The 17960-nt window shown below is 41.7% G+C and overlaps 1 protein-coding gene across 1 annotated transcript in view; it reads left to right on the top strand.

Annotated features, from left to right (window-relative positions):
- The window catches only part of ITM2B (integral membrane protein 2B), a 30440-nt gene extending 19541 nt beyond the window's left edge, over nucleotides 1-10899 (top strand). Inside the window, exons 2-6 of the mRNA XM_006261775.4 lie at nucleotides 1347-1475; nucleotides 2311-2517; nucleotides 3550-3660; nucleotides 8815-8965; nucleotides 10185-10899. Coding sequence (XP_006261837.1) covers nucleotides 1347-1475; nucleotides 2311-2517; nucleotides 3550-3660; nucleotides 8815-8965; nucleotides 10185-10273 — 687 coding nt within the window. The 3' untranslated portion in view covers nucleotides 10274-10899. The remainder of the gene's footprint in view (nucleotides 1-1346; nucleotides 1476-2310; nucleotides 2518-3549; nucleotides 3661-8814; nucleotides 8966-10184) is intronic.
- The last annotated feature ends 7061 nt before the right edge of the window (nucleotides 10900-17960 follow it).

Genomic DNA, 17960 nt, shown 5'->3' on the forward strand with positions numbered 1-17960 from the left:
GTAATATTTTTTGTGGTACTTGAACATCTTTTCTGAGATTTTGTGTTTGTATTTGCTGGAAGATATAGGTATGACTGCCATACTAATGTGAAGTTCATTTTTCCTCTTAGACCTTCTAGGTGTTTCCATTCACATTTCTCACTTCTTTCTTTCTTCATGATTGTCATAATTTCTTGGTGTGATTGGTTGGAATGATATGACTTTTTTTTCCACCAGTACAAATTCTGATACTTTTCGAGGAGTGTTGTAGTTTGCAAGAGGATAAATCTAAAGCCCAGATCCAGATCTAACAGCTACTTAGACACCTAAACTCCTAATAAAAAGTGATGGCAAAATCCTGCCCTTCACCTGAATGATACAAAAGAGGCAGAAGTGAAGAGTGCTGGTGCTGACGTAGCAGATAGAGGAGTCATTTTGTAAATAGTAGTCAGTGTTGTGCAGGATGGCTGGGGGCGATGTGTGACACAATACTCCTACCTAATGATTTGAAGACGAGCATCATTTATTCCTCAAGCGTAACGTGCTACAGATCACAGCATTCAGACAGAATGGAATCTGGTCAGACTTGCTTGTAGATGGGGTGTGCCCCATAGTAACCAGTTCACAAACTAATGATTAGGAGAGTTTTAAATTGAGACTCTTATATTTATACTGCCATTCCAAGGGAGAAGAGGAAGGTTTTAGTGTCACTTGTAACCACATTGCACAAGGCTGAATTTTGCCTTAAGCTCATTATTTCTTCAGAATCTGAAATAATTTTTAACACTTCTCATTCAGCATTTTCTACCTACTGTTGTTTCATACAGGCTGGCCCAAATTGGATACTTTTCCGGGGTCAGTCTGTGAAAAGATCAAGTGTGTGAGAGTAGACGTCTCAGGGAAAATTCAACATCCCTGTCTTCTTTAGTGTGACTTTTCAGCTTGTTTGCTTCTTGACACTAATAATTGATTGATAGGTCAATCCAAGAAGATGGCAGCTGTTCCTAAATATCAGTGTAGGTGGTGGTGCTGGGGTGGCATGGGTAAGGCACCTGGTTGACAGGCCAGAGGTTGCAAATTTGGGGCCATAGCAGTAGTGCTCACAGCATGGCCATGTCAAATTGCAGCAAATATGCAGATTTTGCTAAATGCCTCATCACAAGCACAAGGACATGAGAAGGCAGGAAGGAAAGTAGGTGGTGACACTGCATGCCTTATTAGAAGAAGTACAAAATCTTTTTTTTTCTAAGAAAAGGTAATAAATTACTCTTTTCTTATGGTACAGGAAATATTTGCCCTCCACACATGCCCAATCATGTATGTCAGGTGGATAACATGTTGACAGCTTTCATCTGATCTGTTTCTAGGACCCTGATGATGTGGTACCTGTTGGACAGAGGAGAGCTTGGTGTTGGTGTATGTGCTTTGGATTGGCTTTTATGCTTGCTGGTGTTATACTCGGTGGAGCCTATCTGTACAAATATTTTGCATTCCAGGTAAGTCAGATAATACATTTTGAATAATAAAGGTTTTTCATTTTCTGTGCACCCTGCTTTGCACACAAAAAAGAGCGAGCATATATACACAAGCTGTTAGCTCGCTTGATTCTTACGTATGGTTCTATGTGTTTTCAGTTTTGTTTCTTTTGTGTATCTTTTTTAGGACATGGGCATAGTTCACAGGCTACAGTTTATGGTTGAAGATGGCTTTAATTTGGAATAGCAAGATGTGAATTTGTTCTATAAGCACGTTTAAATCTTTCTAAATCTTGAAATCTCTGTGATCATAATAGCCTTTTGTACACATTACGGGTGATCAGCATAAATGTCTTTATCATGTTTTAGGTCATAATATAAAACATCAAACATGAAGACCTAAATTATTGAAAATTGCAGTTGACAAGCTTGAATGTAGGGATGTAGACTTCATTTTACCCATAGATCAGATCATTAGAAATGCTTGTGTCTCATCTGCAGTTAATTTTAGGTGCAAAGTAGAAACAAGTTAAACAGATGAGTATGTATGTTCCATTGAAATGAATGGTTGAATTAATTCATTCCAGTGAGACATGTTTTTTTCTCTAAATCTTGTTGAAGATGGTTACTCTTTTAAATTAATCCAGTTTAGCCAGCGGAACAGATCAGCAGAGAAATGTTATGCAGTGTAGATGGTTGCCAGTCTGTTGCTTAGGAGAGATTTGAGACAAAGTCCAATTTAAGTTGAGATTTAAGGTGTAGTAGCAGAGCTGTCTGGGGGAGTTTGCGTAGCACATGCCGAAGTGTTAAACTTTTAGAAGTTTGCCAAAATATTTGTTTTGGTGTTCTTCTTCAGCAAGGTGGCGTGTACTTCTGCGGATTACAGTATATTGAAGATGGGTTAACTTTAACCGAGCCTGATCCAGAAGCTCCTGCTGCTCGCTACCATACCATTGAGGAAAACATTCAGATCCTTGAGGAAGAGGATGTTGAATTCATCAGCGTGCCTGTTCCAGAATTTGCTGATAGCGACCCTGCTGATATTGTTCATGATTTCCACCGGGTAAGGAATGATTCCTGGGAATCTTTGAAAGCATTTACACACAGAACTTGGAACCACCTTTTTCATCGGCACTTAATCCATTTGCTTTCTAGCGATATATTCATGAATTATAGTTTACTGATTAGAAAACAGGAACTTCAGCATGTGATAGCTAACTGAGAAGTAATTATTAAGCTGGTACAAAGTACATGTTGAATAATCAGGTTGCTGTTCTCTTGGTTTGTAAGACACCATTTAAAAAATCACTTCATGTTGTAAAAAGAAAAAACAGTCATTTTCTCACATAAGACAAGAAGGGAATGGGATTTAATCCTCCTTTGTTACATGCATTAAGCCAGAATACAATCCCCTACTAGAGCAGGAAGAGCCTTGTTTTCTCTTGATTCCTCTCATACAGGGGCCACGTACATTTTCCTTAGCAAAAACAGATGTAGTGATAAAAACCTGAGGCCTTTTCCATTTAGTGAAAAGGGCTAATGTAACGTCATATAAACTTGCTCCTATTACTATTGGGATAATCTTAAAATGGTATGTTATTTTAAAGCGGTAGGTTCTAAAGTCTTGACATCTTCAGTTTTGGTGGGTAGCAAGTACCTCCCAGGTGCATTAGTAAAGAATAACATTTCAGTTGCATAGTATTTTGGAAAAAAATTAACGTGGCATCTGATATTCCTTTTCTAGTTGCTTTTCATGCAAGTACTGAAAAAATATAGAAAGGAGGAGATTTATACATTAGGATTTTCCCATGCAATTTCAACCTTCCCCCTCCCTCCCCCAAGGAACTAGGTTAAAACACTGTATTTAACACTGCATCTGAGAGGTCAGTGTTATAGTAATAGTGTCTGAACTGTCTGGTACCTGTTGGTTTGCACAATATCCAATTCCAGCTAAGCTTTTCAGTGCTGCATGTGTTAGGACACACCTATCTGCAAAAAGTCATTTACAAGGAGAGTGAGAAGTGCATATAACTAATTCCGCACAATTTTTCTGATGTTAAAATTATTTTGATTAGCATGTACATTTTCTCACCAGAGACTCACAGCCTACCTTGACCTCAGCCTGGATAAGTGCTATGTGATTCCTCTGAACACTTCAGTCGTTATGCCACCCAAAAATTTCTTGGAACTGCTGATCAACATCAAGGTATGGTTAAATCATAAATGGCTGCGTTTAAAACAGGTTTGTATCTTTACCCCAAGTACCACAACTCACAAGTGAGAAGGACTTTGGAATAGTTAGCTTATCTTCAAAGAACTTTGAATGTTGTGGAGGAAGAGACGTTACAAACTGCTTTATAAAGTTTAACAATTGAAATTAATTGAATTAATAAAAGTAATTGGATGCAATACAGTTGGACTCTTATATGCCGTTTGTCTGTAAGCTTTCTCTATACTTACCTTGCTCTGTTGTCCTAACTTTGGCTGGCAGACATCTGCCACCACTAGTAGAATAACTGCATCTACACGCCTTTACTGGTGCGCCCCTACCAAAAAGATTTTCTTCGCCAATACCAATAGCCAGATTATTCACCAGGCATATTGGCCAATACCGGTCCAATAACCAATTTACAGGAATGCAGCTGGGCAGTGTGGAGAGCAGCACCCTGCAGGTAAGTCTGTGGGGAGAGGGACATGGGGGGCGGGGGCTTGGGCAGGGGCAGAGGCAGGGCAGTGAATGGGACCCTGGGGCTGGGGCAGGGAGCGGGACAGAGCTGCGGGAAGTTTGTCCAAGGGATCAGTATCCTAGTGCTTAAAAATGGTGGTGGGAGTGCTTGAACTAAAGCTAATCAAATGAGCTTTAGTGCAAGCACTGCCACCACCGTTTTTAAGTGCCAGGATGCTTTTAACCAGAGCGGAGCCAAGCAGGGCAAGGGTGGAGATGGGCTGCCCACTGTGGACTCAGGGCTCTTTGCCCTGTTGCCTTTGCCTCAGGAGCCATGTGCTGGCTGCACCGCACCCTCTGCCCATCCAGTGGCAATGGCGGCTGTGGCAAGCTGTGCTTCCAGCTGCTGGTTGGGTGTGGGGTGGGGTGTGGTGTGGCACAGCCAGCACGCAGCTTCCAGGGCAAAGGTAGCAGGGCGAAGAGCCCTGAGCCCACAGCAGGCAGCCTGCTTCCACCCTCACCCCACTCAGCTCCGCTCCAGTTAAAAGCATCCTGGCACTTAAAAATGGTGACGGTGGCGCTTGACATAAAGCTTATTTGATGAGTTTTAGTTTAAGTGCCCCCACCGCCATTTTTAAGCACCGGGACACTGATCCCTCGAACAAGCTGCGTGTGGCTCCATCCCACTCCCCCAGGGTCCCATTCAACCCCAGCCCCTGACCCACTTCCTCCCTCACCATAGGGGCCTTGATCTGCACCCCCAAAACCCTTCCCCTTCCACAGACTTACCTGCAGGGCGCTGGCTGCCTGGCTGCATTCCTGGCTGATGCATGCGTGTGGCTGCGTGCATGCATGCAGCATCTGGGACTCTTGGCTGGAAGGCATGTTATATTTATCTGTACACTATCGGCTACACCATTCAAAAGAAGATGATTGCCAGTAATGTTAATTTTCCTTTTATCAGTGCTGATCTGATATAGTACTGATATATCAGTGCACCTCTAATTTTTTGTGACCCTGTGTGGTTCCTCTGCAGCAGCAGGGACCACCAGAATGCAAAGTATACTCAGGGAAAGCTCCAGCTGCAGAGGGAAGTGTGATATCCCAAGAGGTAGTTTGGGTGAAACAGCAGGAACTTGCTGGTATTATCAGAACAGCAAAGGCAAGGTGCCAAATTCTTGCAAGCGTAGTAGCAAGATTGATTTAACTTTACTGTAAATATTTAAGTTTCTGTAAATATTAAGGTGTTGGTTCCATACTGCAAGCCTTATCAAGATGCTATGTACTGCATGTAGCAGCTCACTCCCCCACAGCCAGCTCAGTGGCTCTTCTGCCAAATGTAACTGCCTATCCAGTGATTGTGAAGGGGTTAACACTGGACTACTGCTTGCTGCCCCAAGGAGAAGTGCCATCCATTTTAGCACAGGGCTTGTCTAGTGCTTCTATTCCAGCAAAAAAAAAAAAAATCAGCTTTCCTGCTTAAGAGACATTCCCCAGTTTTGGAGGCCTGATTTTGGGGGAAAGGGAATGGGTATGCAAGTAAATGCAGTATGTTAAGCTCATATGAAAAGGACATTCATTCTTTTTGTCCTGTATTTGAGGTGGTCAAGACTTCTGCAACAGAAACCAAATATGTAATCACTAGCTTACTATTTAAAAGAAAAACAGTTCATCATCATACTTTGAACCTGCAGTTGGACTGCAGAAACAATAGGGTTTTTTTTCCTTAACTTGAAGTTTTTAACAGAAACTGTTAAGCAGTTTATTAACAGTAAGAATAGTGATCTGTGACCAGCTACACCGAGTTCTCTGCTAGGACTGTTTTCTAGATTTTGAGCAAGAGTTACTTCCAATTTTAAGCTGTTTCTTTTCGAGCTAACTTAAATGTTTGAACTTAACAAAACCAGGGATAAAAAAGATTTTAAAGAATCTTCTTTACTATCATAATTGAGAATTACACTAAATGGAATCTCTTTCTACGAATTCACATTTTGGAAATGCTGGTTGTTATTTCATAGAACAATAGAAAATGAGGGTTGGAAGGGACCCCGGGAGGTCATCTAGTCCAACCCCCTGCTCAAAGTAGGACTGTCCCCAACCAGATCATCCCAGCCAAGGCTTTGTCTAGACAGGTCTTAAAAACCTCCAAGGACAGAGATTCTGCCACCTTTCTGGGTAACCTGTTCCGGTGCTTTACTACCCTTCTAGTGAGAGTTTTTCCTTATATCTAACCAACATTTCCCTTGCTGCAATTTGAGACCATTGCTCCTTGTTCAGTCATCTGCCACCACTGAGAACAGTCCAGCTCCACCCTCTTTTGAACCCCCCTTCAGGTAGTTGAAGGCTGCTACTAAATCCCCCCTCAGTCTTCTCTTCTTCAGTAAGCCCAGTTACCTCACCCTCTCCTCAAAAGTCATGTGCCCCAGCCCCCTAACCATTTTTGTTGCCCTCCACTGGACTCTCCAATTTGTCCACATCCTTTCTGTAGGATGCAAGGATCTGAAAGGAAATACCCTAACTTTAAAGATGCACTTTAACTCTGCATTTCACTGCTGAGGTCACTCAGCTCAGCTCTATCTGAAGCACATAGGTTCATAGATTGTAAGGCTGGAAGGGACCTCAGAGGATTATCAGGTCCAGCCCCCTCCACCAAGCAGGAAAGATAACTGGGGGTTAGGTGACCCCAGCAAGGGGACTCTCTAGTCTGCTCTTGAAGATTTCCAGGGTAGGTGATTGCACCACCTCTGGAAGGAGCTTATTCCACAGTCTGGAAACCCTGACTGAAGAAGTTTTTCCTAATGTTGAGCCTAAATCAATCTTCCAGGAGTTTGTGGCCATTACTCCTAGTTTTCTCCTTGGGTGCCCTGGTGAACAGTTGCTCACCAAGTCCTTGATGTAGTCCTCTAGTGTAGTGGTAAGCTGCTACCAGGTCCCTTCTCAGCCTTCTTTTCCTCAGGCTGAAGAGTCCCAGATCCCTCAGCCTGCCCTCATACGGCTTGCCTTTTAACACTGGTCGTACGGGTCTCTTCTTTGGACTCTCTCAAGCTTGTCCATGTCCTTGTTAAAGTGTGGTGCCCGGAACTGGATGCAGTACTCCAGCTGCGATCTCACCAGTGCTGAGTAGAGCGGAAAATCGCCTCCTTGGTTTTGCTGGAGATGCATCGATTGATGCATGCCAGAGTATTCTTTCCCCTACTAGCTACTGCATTGCACTGCCGGCTTATATTCATACTGTGGTCTATTATTACCCCCAGGTCCCTTTCATTCGTGGTGCTAGTCAGTTTGGTGCCGCCAAGCCTTTAGGTGTGTTGGGGGTTGCTCATCCCGAGGTGGATCACTATATGTTTCTTGACATTGAACTTCATCAGGTTCTGATCCTCCCAACTTGCTAGCCTGTCTAGGTTTGCTCCCCCATAACTTGGTGTCATCTGTGAATGTGACCAGTGAGCTCTTAACACTACATAATAGATACATTTGTACTACAAGGTGGTGTTGTCTTCACATATGCTGCCACCTATTCTGCAATACAGCCATGTTAGTGCAGTGTTCTCTTCAGCAGTCACCCGAAACACACCAAAAAAACTGTGATATACAGCCAAGCCCTCAGATACCACCGCATCTGTACTGAAGAGAACACCCGGGATTGCCACCTCACCAATCTTAAAAAGGCTTTCACCCAGCAAGGACACTCCTCCAGAGAGGTAGATCGCACGTTTGAAAGAGCCACCTGGATACCACGTGAAGAACTGCTGCAGTACAGAAGAAAAACACCCACAAATTGCACACCGCTGGTTATGACCTATCACCCATCCCTTGAACCTATATGGAAAATCCTCAAAAAATTGCAACCCATATTAGAAAAAGACCCTATTCTTAAAAAAATCTTCCCAGAGCCACCCATCCTAGCCTTCAGACAAGCACCGAACCTCGCCAACCTCATCACCAGAAGCAAACTTCGTCAACCCCAGAACACACCAAAAGGATCCAGACCGTGCCATGACAAGAAATGCAAAACCTGCCCCCACATCTCTACCACCTCCACTATTACTACACCCCACAACAGAGCCATCAGCATCCCAGGATCTTACAGCTGCACCTCCAGGAATGTAGTATACCTCATCCAATGCACCAAATGCCCTGATGGAAGATATGTAGGAGAGACCAGACAACAACTGCGCACTAGAATGAATGCACACCGGAAATCCATCAAAGACAGAAACACCCAGTTACCGGTGGGGGCACATTTCTCACAGGAGGGCCACTCTCTCTCCAATCTCTCAGTCCTGATCCTCAAGGGAAATTTACACAACACATCCCAGAGACGAGCCTATGAGCTCCATTTCATCAACCTGCTGGATACTAGAGATCAGGGACTAAACATAGACATTGGATTTTTGATACATTACAATCTGCCTGGCAACTGACTCCCCAGCCCAGCCCAGCCCAGCCCAGCCCAGCCCAGCCCCTGGCTTGTTTACTTTTCATTCCATCCAGGAAGAGCACGCAGCAACTGCTGCAGCATCCTTAGCCTGACGAAGGGTTTTTGAACCCGAAAGCTTGCTTAATAACTATTCTCCAACCATTTGGGTTGGTCTAATAAAAGATATCAAATTCACCCAAGGAACCTTGTCTGCCTAATATGAAACCATTCATTCTTATATTTGGTAATGCACTGTTGTATTCCTGTTAACTTAGGCTGGAACATACCTACCACAGTCGTACCTGATTCACGAACAGATGATTGTTACTGATCGCATTGAGAATGTGGATCAGCTGGGATTCTTTATCTATCGTCTGTGCCGTGGCAAGGAAACCTATAAATTGCAGCGCAAAGAAATCATGAAAGGTTAGTACTCTTGAGAATGGTATCTTGTATCTTAGTGAATATTAATGATGATAATGCTTTTCTCAATAGTTTTGATATGGTGAAGCAAATACCTTTCATTGTGAAAAGGAGTCTCTTGTCCTATAAAAATGAGAATTCTCTTGCTTGAATTGTCTTGTCCTATAAAAATGAGAACCTGCTTGAGGCTCCTATATTTAGGGAAGGGGGGGGTCCTCCTGTTTGTTTGTTTGTTTGTTGACAAACTTAGCACAATTTTTTAAAACAAAAGCAAACTTTCATTTTTGTTTGAGAATTCATATTTCAGCTGAAAAATATTGATACCAACTCTAATTTCTTTACAAGGTATACATAGTGCAAATAACAATGTAGTAATCATAGTGCCATTCTCTGACTGGTAGTCGCATACAATGACAGTACAGTTAACCATGATTCAGTCTTCTTTATGGCCTTGGGGCCAGTGCAGAGGGTTGCAAGATGGGTGAATGCAATAAAAAACATTTTGTCACTTAAGTGCATTTGTAAAATGGGGGTAATGCTAGTATACTTTATGGGGAAACTAAGATACGGCATTTGTATGTGAAAAGCTCAGATGGAAGAGACTAAAGTCAGTCAAATAACTAATTATTACAGTTTGCATTCAGAATTTGTTTAACTCTCAAGGAAGAATTCAAAGCGTATATGCTGAACTGCTATATTTTCTGGTGTATAATAATGTGCCTCCAAAAAGGGTAAATTTGTGGGGAATTTTTTAGTATAAATTTGAATTTTAGTCATTTTATTATAGTGATTTCAATTTTCTTTTGTTACACAGCTTTAGTGTAGAAGACATCTTAATATTAAACCTCATGGGGGGGGGAATGTCTTATGCATTAAAAATACACTAAGTTTTACGTTAAATTGAGTAACTTGGTCACAGTGTTAAATCTAATTGCTTGAGCGGGTGGGGGAGGGAAAGAGGTGGTTCTATGAAAATGATTCTGGACAATTTTTGTAAATGAAAACCTGTTAAATTGGCTTCTTTTGATTCCCATAATAACAGAAGGGCACGAGTTATTAGGACTCACTAAAATGTTAGTAAATTTCCTATTTTGCTGAGTGTTTGCTTTCTCTACAGAAGGGGACAAAAAGAGGTGGTGCTGACCTCATAACCTCAATCACAGTAAATACTTTAATACATTCTAATATGTATCGCTGTATTTTGATTGTCCCCAAATCACAGGAATTCAGAAGCGTGAAGCCAGCAATTGCCGAAAAATTCGACACTTTGAGAACAGATTTGCTATGGAAACGCTCATCTGTGAACAGTAATGAAGAATATTACTACTACCGAAGACTTAAGCCAACAGTATGACCCCACCCTTTGTATTGTGTGCAGTGATTATTTTTAAAAATCTTCTTTTATGTAAGTAGTGGACAGGGCTTTATTGTTGAACACCTTCAACACTCTTCATCTCATGATACATTTTAAAATCAATATGTTTTAGGTTTTTTCTTATTTTCAAGTGTGGTGTCTTTCTTATATTTGAATAGTGATTGTATAAAGTCTTAGTTACTAGTGCATTTCACGTGATGAATCTCGAATACTAGGAGGATAAAGTATTTGAATTATTCACCAGTTTTTAAGTAAAATTGAAAAGAATTATTAATATACAAACGGACTGCAAGAGCTACTTCTAACTGTAATATTCCCTGCTATATAGTTTGTTATAGCATATAAACATATCTCTAAACTTTCCTAACTAAAAAGTGCAATTTTGGTTTTGTTTTTTTAAATATTGTCACATTTACCTTTTTTAGATTGATTTCTGATTTGATGTTTTAATATGGCAAGTGTTTGCAGTAACAATCTTTTAGAAAATTAAGCAGTAACTTATGTTACTAACTTGTATATAATCTATGTATGTGCAATGGAAAATAAATCTTATAAACCCGTTTGTCTAAAAGTCTTGCAGTATTTTCTTTCATCGTTCTTTTTGGGGTGAGGAAAAAAGATAGTGATTATTTTAACAAATTAACTCATGTTATCCAGAAATTTAAGACAGAATTAGATAGTTTGTTCTACCAGTAATATTTTTAGAGATGCCACAAAACTAAAATACAGTCTATTGTCATATGGAAAAACAACAATAAACAAGAAGCACATTATTTGGCTACTTGTTTAAAATAAGTATAGTGCTACCCATTGAATTTTTTAAAAACTTTATTAATGATTTCAACTTGCCAAATAACATTTTACATTTAAATGTGTCCAATCCTCTAAAATATACATGAAGACAAATTATTTATCTTCCATCTACTGTGTTCCCTTAACACAAGTCAGTGTCCGCAGTGTTTTGTGTTCTTTCCTTCTCTTCCTTACAGTCTGAGTTACTTTAAACTTCCGTTGATATTAAGCTTTTGTGCTGCTTTGTCTCTATATATGTTATCCTCTTTTTCTGTAGAACTCTGTATAATACAAATTTCAGTTCCTTCTGCTCATCTCTGCTTTTCAATTTTTCATTTATTCCAAATATGTTCTTAAGCATTAGCTGAGAATTTGCATTTTCCTTCAATATTCAAAAAAGTTTCTCAAATTGTCTTGTTCGCAGGTAGGAGATGATTCTTTTTTAAGCAAATTCCATAAATGTCCAATAAATTTCCAAGTTAAGTATCTTTTCTTTTCCTTTCCTCTGAAAACACTGACTTGATATGGCAATTTTTCCTTTACTAAAACTTAGCAAACTTTTTTGAACTATTCAGTGATTTTAGGGGTGTCGCTTCTTTTCCAGGCTTTTGCAACTATAATTCTTGCAGCTACTAAAAGATGAGTAATTAATTTCTTTATGACTCTTATGTTGCAGTTTTGAGGGAGGTTCAGTGGGAATACTAAGGGGTTATCTGATAGCTGGCATCCTGTTCTTTTCCTTACCATGTCTACAACCTTGTTTCAGAGTAGTTTAATTTGGGACATGTCCACCATAGAATCCTCCCAACTGACCATACTCCCTCCAACCATACTCCCTTCAACATTTGTGTACCATAAATATGTTTAAGTAGGGTGAGAGATCATTGATAGAGGATTTTAAAATTATTTTCTGTTATTATTGTGCAGACGGATGTGTGAGGACCATTGTTTCAGATGGTTTCCCATTCTTCACTAATTTCTGATCCAATGTCATTAGCACACTTTGTCATAAACAGTGTTTTTTCTTCTATGTGGCTATTTAAAATTGCTTTATATAACACAGATAATAGGCCTGTGAGTTTCACAGTTGTGACCAATACTCCTCAAATTCTTTCAGATTTCTAGTGATGTTTACCTTTCTCTGGGAATGTGTTGAAAAGTGTCTCATTTGCAGGTATTGGAAAAATGGGATTTAAATATCACCTGCATTATGTTGTTTCTTCAAAAGATCTAAATATATTTTCTTTGAATAATTGTCTAACATGTTTTATATCAGTATGTTCTCAGATATTAAAGGTCCCTAATAAATTATTACAATTCCCCTTCAAATCTGTGGGGTTTTTTTACGTTGCACAGGAGTACAGGGAAGACCTAAAGCAGCCGTAATGTCTCTCAGCTAACTTTGCAATAAATAAGCAAAACGCTCCCTTCTTTTATGTTTTCTTAAGCCCCTGTCATGACTGTTTATAATGTTGTTTATTCCTTTAGACATTCCCATAATTACAAGACATACCCTATATTCAAAATCAGACTGTTTCAGTCCATGCACAAGTATGCAACTGTGCTGGCACATTTGGGGCCTAGCAAGGTTTAAGTGCTTTATGGTGACTGAGTTGGTAAAGTTAGGCAAGCCCTTCCTATTTGCAACTCTAGTAAGATACAAACACAGACTCCGTACTGAAAAGGCTATGATAATTTTTCCTTGTGTAAATACATTTCTGGCGAGGACAGCCCTAAGGAATTAGTAATTTTATGACGTTAAAATACAGTGTTTTTATGTGCAAGTGTCATAGGAGTATAGGAAAGGAGGGCTGGAAGGGAGTATGTGAAGTCATTTAGTCCAGCTTCTTGCTCAAGACAGGATCATCCTTGAAAAATTTCCCAGTCTAGCATCTTCTCTAACCTGCTTTTGAAAATTTCCTGGGATGGAGATTCCACAATTTAATATCTTGTATTTATTGCATTCAAATTAATTTTTAATTCCAAAAACAAAGACCTAAGCTTTCACATTCAGGATTTCCAAATTCAGCACCTATGGCTACATCCTCAGCAGGTATAAATTGACAAAGCTCCAGTTAAGTTAGTGGCAACACAATGATTTAATGCCAGTTGAAACGGTGATTTATGAATTAATTATGTAGATTAAACATCTACAATAGCCCGTTTCCCTTCCTTCCCAAGACTGCTGGTGGAATCAATGGAAGCTCTGGTTTTCCATTGTTTTGGATCACCCAAATAAAAGTGGCCTGATTTTTTCAAATGCCAATTTGCTGGCCTATCTGAGAACCTGAGAGCAGTGTTGGGTATGCACCAAGATGCGACTATAAGACTTCTTTTTAATGCACGTAGAACGAGAGCTTAGGAGAAGTGTGTTTACAGAGTATAGGTTGAGAGCTATGGGACTCTTCAGCCTGGAAAAGCGCAGGCTCAGGGGCGATCTGATGGCCACCTATAAGTTTATTGGGGTGTCCACCAGGATCTGGGGGAACGTTTGTTCACCAGAGCGCCCCAAGGGACAACAAGGTCAAACGGTTATAAACTGCAAGACCATTTCAGACTGGACATAAGGAAGAATTTCTTTACTGTCTGAGCCCCCAAGGTTTGGAATAGCCTCCCACCAGAGGTGGTTCAAGCACCTACTTTGAATGCCTTCAAGAGAAAATTGGATGCTAATCTTGCTGGGATCCTATGTCCCCAGCTGAATTCCTGCTCCTGGGGTAGGGGGCGGGGCTCGATGATCTTCCGAGGTCCCTTCCAGCCCTAATGTCTATGAAATCTATGGCTGCTTAGCACCACCTGGCATATTGTAGATATGTTCTGCATGTCTGTCTAAACATTTAAGTTTGACATTTCTTACTTAAGTAGTATCTGTTTCCCCTTACAAACTGCTGTCTGGAGGGTGAGTGCTATTAAAAATGGTATGTCCCACACAAAACACAAGAAAAGCTTCCAAAAAAATCTATTTTTGAGCTCCTGAGCCTGGGAGCTAGTCTTAACCACTGAATTTTGGACACTGATACATCAGAAAAGTAGGGATATTAAAAAAATTAAAAAGCATGCAGTTATTCAGCTCTGTTTATGCTGATTTTAAATAAATATTCAGTAACATCATAGGGTCTGTATTTTTACTTTACACTAATGCAAAGTCTTTTAACAGAACTAAACTCTTCATTTCTATCTTTGAAATTATTATTTTTTCTTTACTTAATGCAATGGGATTATATCTTACTGGATTCAGAACAGCTTCCTAGTATTATACACAGCCTGCTGTCCAGCTTCCTGTTATTGTGATTACGTTTGATTGGGACAAAGTAGTTTGCTTTAGAGGAAGGTTCTTCTGTATTTTTTTTTTATTGTAAATTTGGTTTAACTGGCAGTCTATTTTTAGTTTGGAGAAAAATCTAAATGTGGCTTTTGGAAGAAAAACATTCATCCCTTTTTGAGGTTAAGGCAAACATGAAAATCAATAAGAATCTGTTTCTAGTTACAGATTTAATTTGTTCTATATACCTATGTTGCTAACACCTTTCTCTTGCTTGAGTCCTCACAGAGGATGGTGTGTGCTGAGCTGGTGCTTGATGCCTACTGTCTCAACTATGTGCCTGACTCATCATCACCTTGTGGAAAGCATCAAATTGTTCTGGTGCTGATGGTCTACTGTGATGGCCAAGGCCTAGATGGGTCCTGACCTTGGTTAATTCTCAGCGCTTACTTAAATTCATCTTCCTAATTATTGACTCTGGCATATGAAGGGAAATCATTCCCCTGTGTTGCTACAGTATACTCATGGGTTTCCCTTGTGGTGGAGGAGGGGGCAAGGTTAAGCCTTTCTTACAGGGATGCTTTTGATGATCACTGCGCTGATTTCACTCTTCCTTATTTTTTTAAATTGGTGACTGACTTGCTTTGACACAGCTTTGTACAAATTTTGGACAAAAAAGGCCATTAGGAAAGAAACCCATCAGAATATTACTACTGATTTGTGAAAAATGTTGGGCCTCACCATATTGAATAGCTCAGGCTAGATATTTTCTGAAGACTCCTTTTTTTGCTACACTTGGGTACTACTTATTTATGAAATTAAACAAACCTGCAAAAAAATACATGGGTTAAAAAAATAACATACAGGGAAGTGTAATTTTGTGTTTACAATAAAGGGCGAATACATGACAGGAAATGGCTAATAGTTCATTCTTAGGGTGTGTACAGAGGTTACATTTTTCATATGATAAGGCCTCTATAACAAATATTCAGGCTGAAGAGTGCTTCTAAAATGTTTACACAAACATGTAACCCTTGTCTGACGAGCTAGCAGATGAAGGTACTCTGGGGCAGAGCTCCTTAGCAAAGGTGTATACAGATTCACAGTGAGGGCTAACTGGGTGATTCCGCTTGCATTCCAGAGCTTGTCATCTCTGCCTAACCCAGCCAGCCCAGCCTTGCCCCTGTGCTATCAGTGACAGCCTCTCATCCCAGTCCTACCACATCTCTCCAGCCAGCTGAGAGCCACAGCCTGGCTAAGGGAGGGAAAGGGGATGGTGTCTCTCCTCACAGTGCCCCCAGGACAGGACCTGGCAGCCTAGCCAGGCATGCTCTATGGCAGGGGTGCACAAAATCCAACCCGCAGGCCAGATGTGGCTCACGAGGCCATTCTATCCAGTCCACAGGGCCCCTAAATTTTTTTTGAAAATTAAAACGTATCCTTGGTTCCTGTCAAAGATGACGGGAACTAGGGGCAGTAGACCCCAGCCCAGAGCAGGGCCCAGAGCAGGGTGGCAGGAGTGCAGTTTCTCAGCTGGCAGGGTCTCTGTGGAGCTGGGCCAGCAACCCCTGCTCTGCTGGCGCAGCCCAGCCTGGCTCCACAGACCCCTGCCAGCCTGTGCCCTGATCTGGGCCCCACTGGTGCTGGCCCTGGGACATTGGTCCCAAGATGGTGACCAGGGGGTGGGGCACCTGTCAAGGGGTGGGGCTACCCACGCAGCCCTTGACAGCTTGCCCAAACTGGGTAAGCGGCCTTCCGCCTGAAATAATTGCCCACCCCTGCTCTATGGGGAGGGGGCTCTTCTTCCTTACTGGAGGAGTGATCAGCTGTGTCAGGTGCACTGTGGGGGGAGGGATCTCCCAGGGTTTGAATTACACTCCAACTCTTAGAGGGGGTCTGCAGCAATAGCAACTGGAAGCCGGAAGGAGCTGCCACCACCGCTGGCACTGCCTGAGCTGCTTAGAAAGGTGCAGGGCAGGCTAGGGGCTCTCATCTCTTATGGCAGGGCCTCATCTCATAGGAGGGCTCTGCCTCCCCGAGCCCCACCCCCATATTTCAAACCCTGGTCTCTCTTGCAGTTTGTTCTTTTGGGACCGCGGAAGCAAGCAGAGGGGATGACCCACCCTTTACAGCTTGCCCAGCTAGGCTGCTGGCTCCCTTGGTCCTGAGGGCACTCTGGGTATAGACACCGTCCTCCCAGGTAGGCAAGCTGTTTACCTATGACTAGCCCCTTTAGCTGTTCTAAGTCTCCAGCAGCCCCCAGAGCCTGTGGAGCATGCTGGGATATGTTCAACAGCAGCCCCTGCCTCATTCCTTAGCCAGTGCAGGGGGGCTCTGAGCCCCCCTTCCTCTCCTGCCGTTCTGTTTGATCGTTCTGTAACTTTTAGCACTTTGTGTAAAGTGTAAAAGTTACAGCCTGATCGCAAGGGTCTTCCTGCATGTCTGTACGCACCCTTAGAATCATGTTTGGTATGGGAGTCAGGTTGGTGTACTTGGAAATATGTCTCCCATCAAATTACGCATACTGTTGACATTTTCCACAAGGGAAACATTAACTTTGTTGTGCCTCATTGTGTTGATGCCATCTCTTACCATCATGTTTTGAAGATGCAAATCTGTGAGATTCATTATGCTGATGTCACTTTAAATAGAGCTATCAGTGTATGAGGCCTCTGATCAAATATACTTTAAAAAGGTATATTAGGAACAACTGTTACTGTTTGTTAAGCATGAATATGAATGCTATGCTTTAAAGAGCAAAACATAAATACAATGAAGTAACTATCCAGTCCCAAGTTGTGTGTGACTTACTTTGTCAGTGTCATAACAGATTGACACTGAAATGGATGGAACATATGTGGAGGGCTAAGTCACCAGCACTGGATTTCCAGGTTGGTGCCTGCAGATTTCTGAGGGGTGGGAGGAAAACAGATGGGGTGCGTAATGCCTGGCAGATCACAAGGGGGCATCAGTAGCTAATTCTGTTATTGTGTGGACCAGTGTTTCACAATCTCATTAGACTCCAGGAACCCCTCAGAAAATGCCAGCTCTTAGTTTTGACTTGGTTTTTGACTACGTACAAGTAATAGAGCAGTTCTTCTGTTATAAAGAACTTTAAAAGACCACAGCATATCAGGAAGTTTTAAAACTAAGGATTCCTATTTGAAATCTCTGGGTTTATCATGCAAATAATGTTTATGCACCTAGTAATGCTAACACTGTGTGGTGACCCATGGCACTCATGAAAACATCTCCAGGCATCCCAGGGTGCCATGATACCTTGTTGAGAATCACTGGTGTAGAACAGGGGTGCCCAACCTTTTTTAACTGTGGGCTGGATAGGTGGTACCAGGTCTCTCTGGGCTGGATCTAGCCCGTGGCCCCAATCTGCCTGCAGGGGGTTATGCAGCCCAACCCTGATCCAGCTTCCTGGAACAGGAGCCAGGTAGCAACTCCAATCTGGAGGTGTGTGTAAGGGGTCATTCTGTTCCCTCTCAATTTGGATGCATGGGTGGGGGAAAACAGCCCAGTCTGGATCTAGACAGCAAGCAGAGCTAGGTGGAGTGGTC

This window comes from Alligator mississippiensis, chromosome 1 (genome assembly GCF_030867095.1).
Source record: "Alligator mississippiensis isolate rAllMis1 chromosome 1, rAllMis1, whole genome shotgun sequence".
NCBI classification, from domain to species: Eukaryota; Metazoa; Chordata; order Crocodylia; family Alligatoridae; genus Alligator; species Alligator mississippiensis.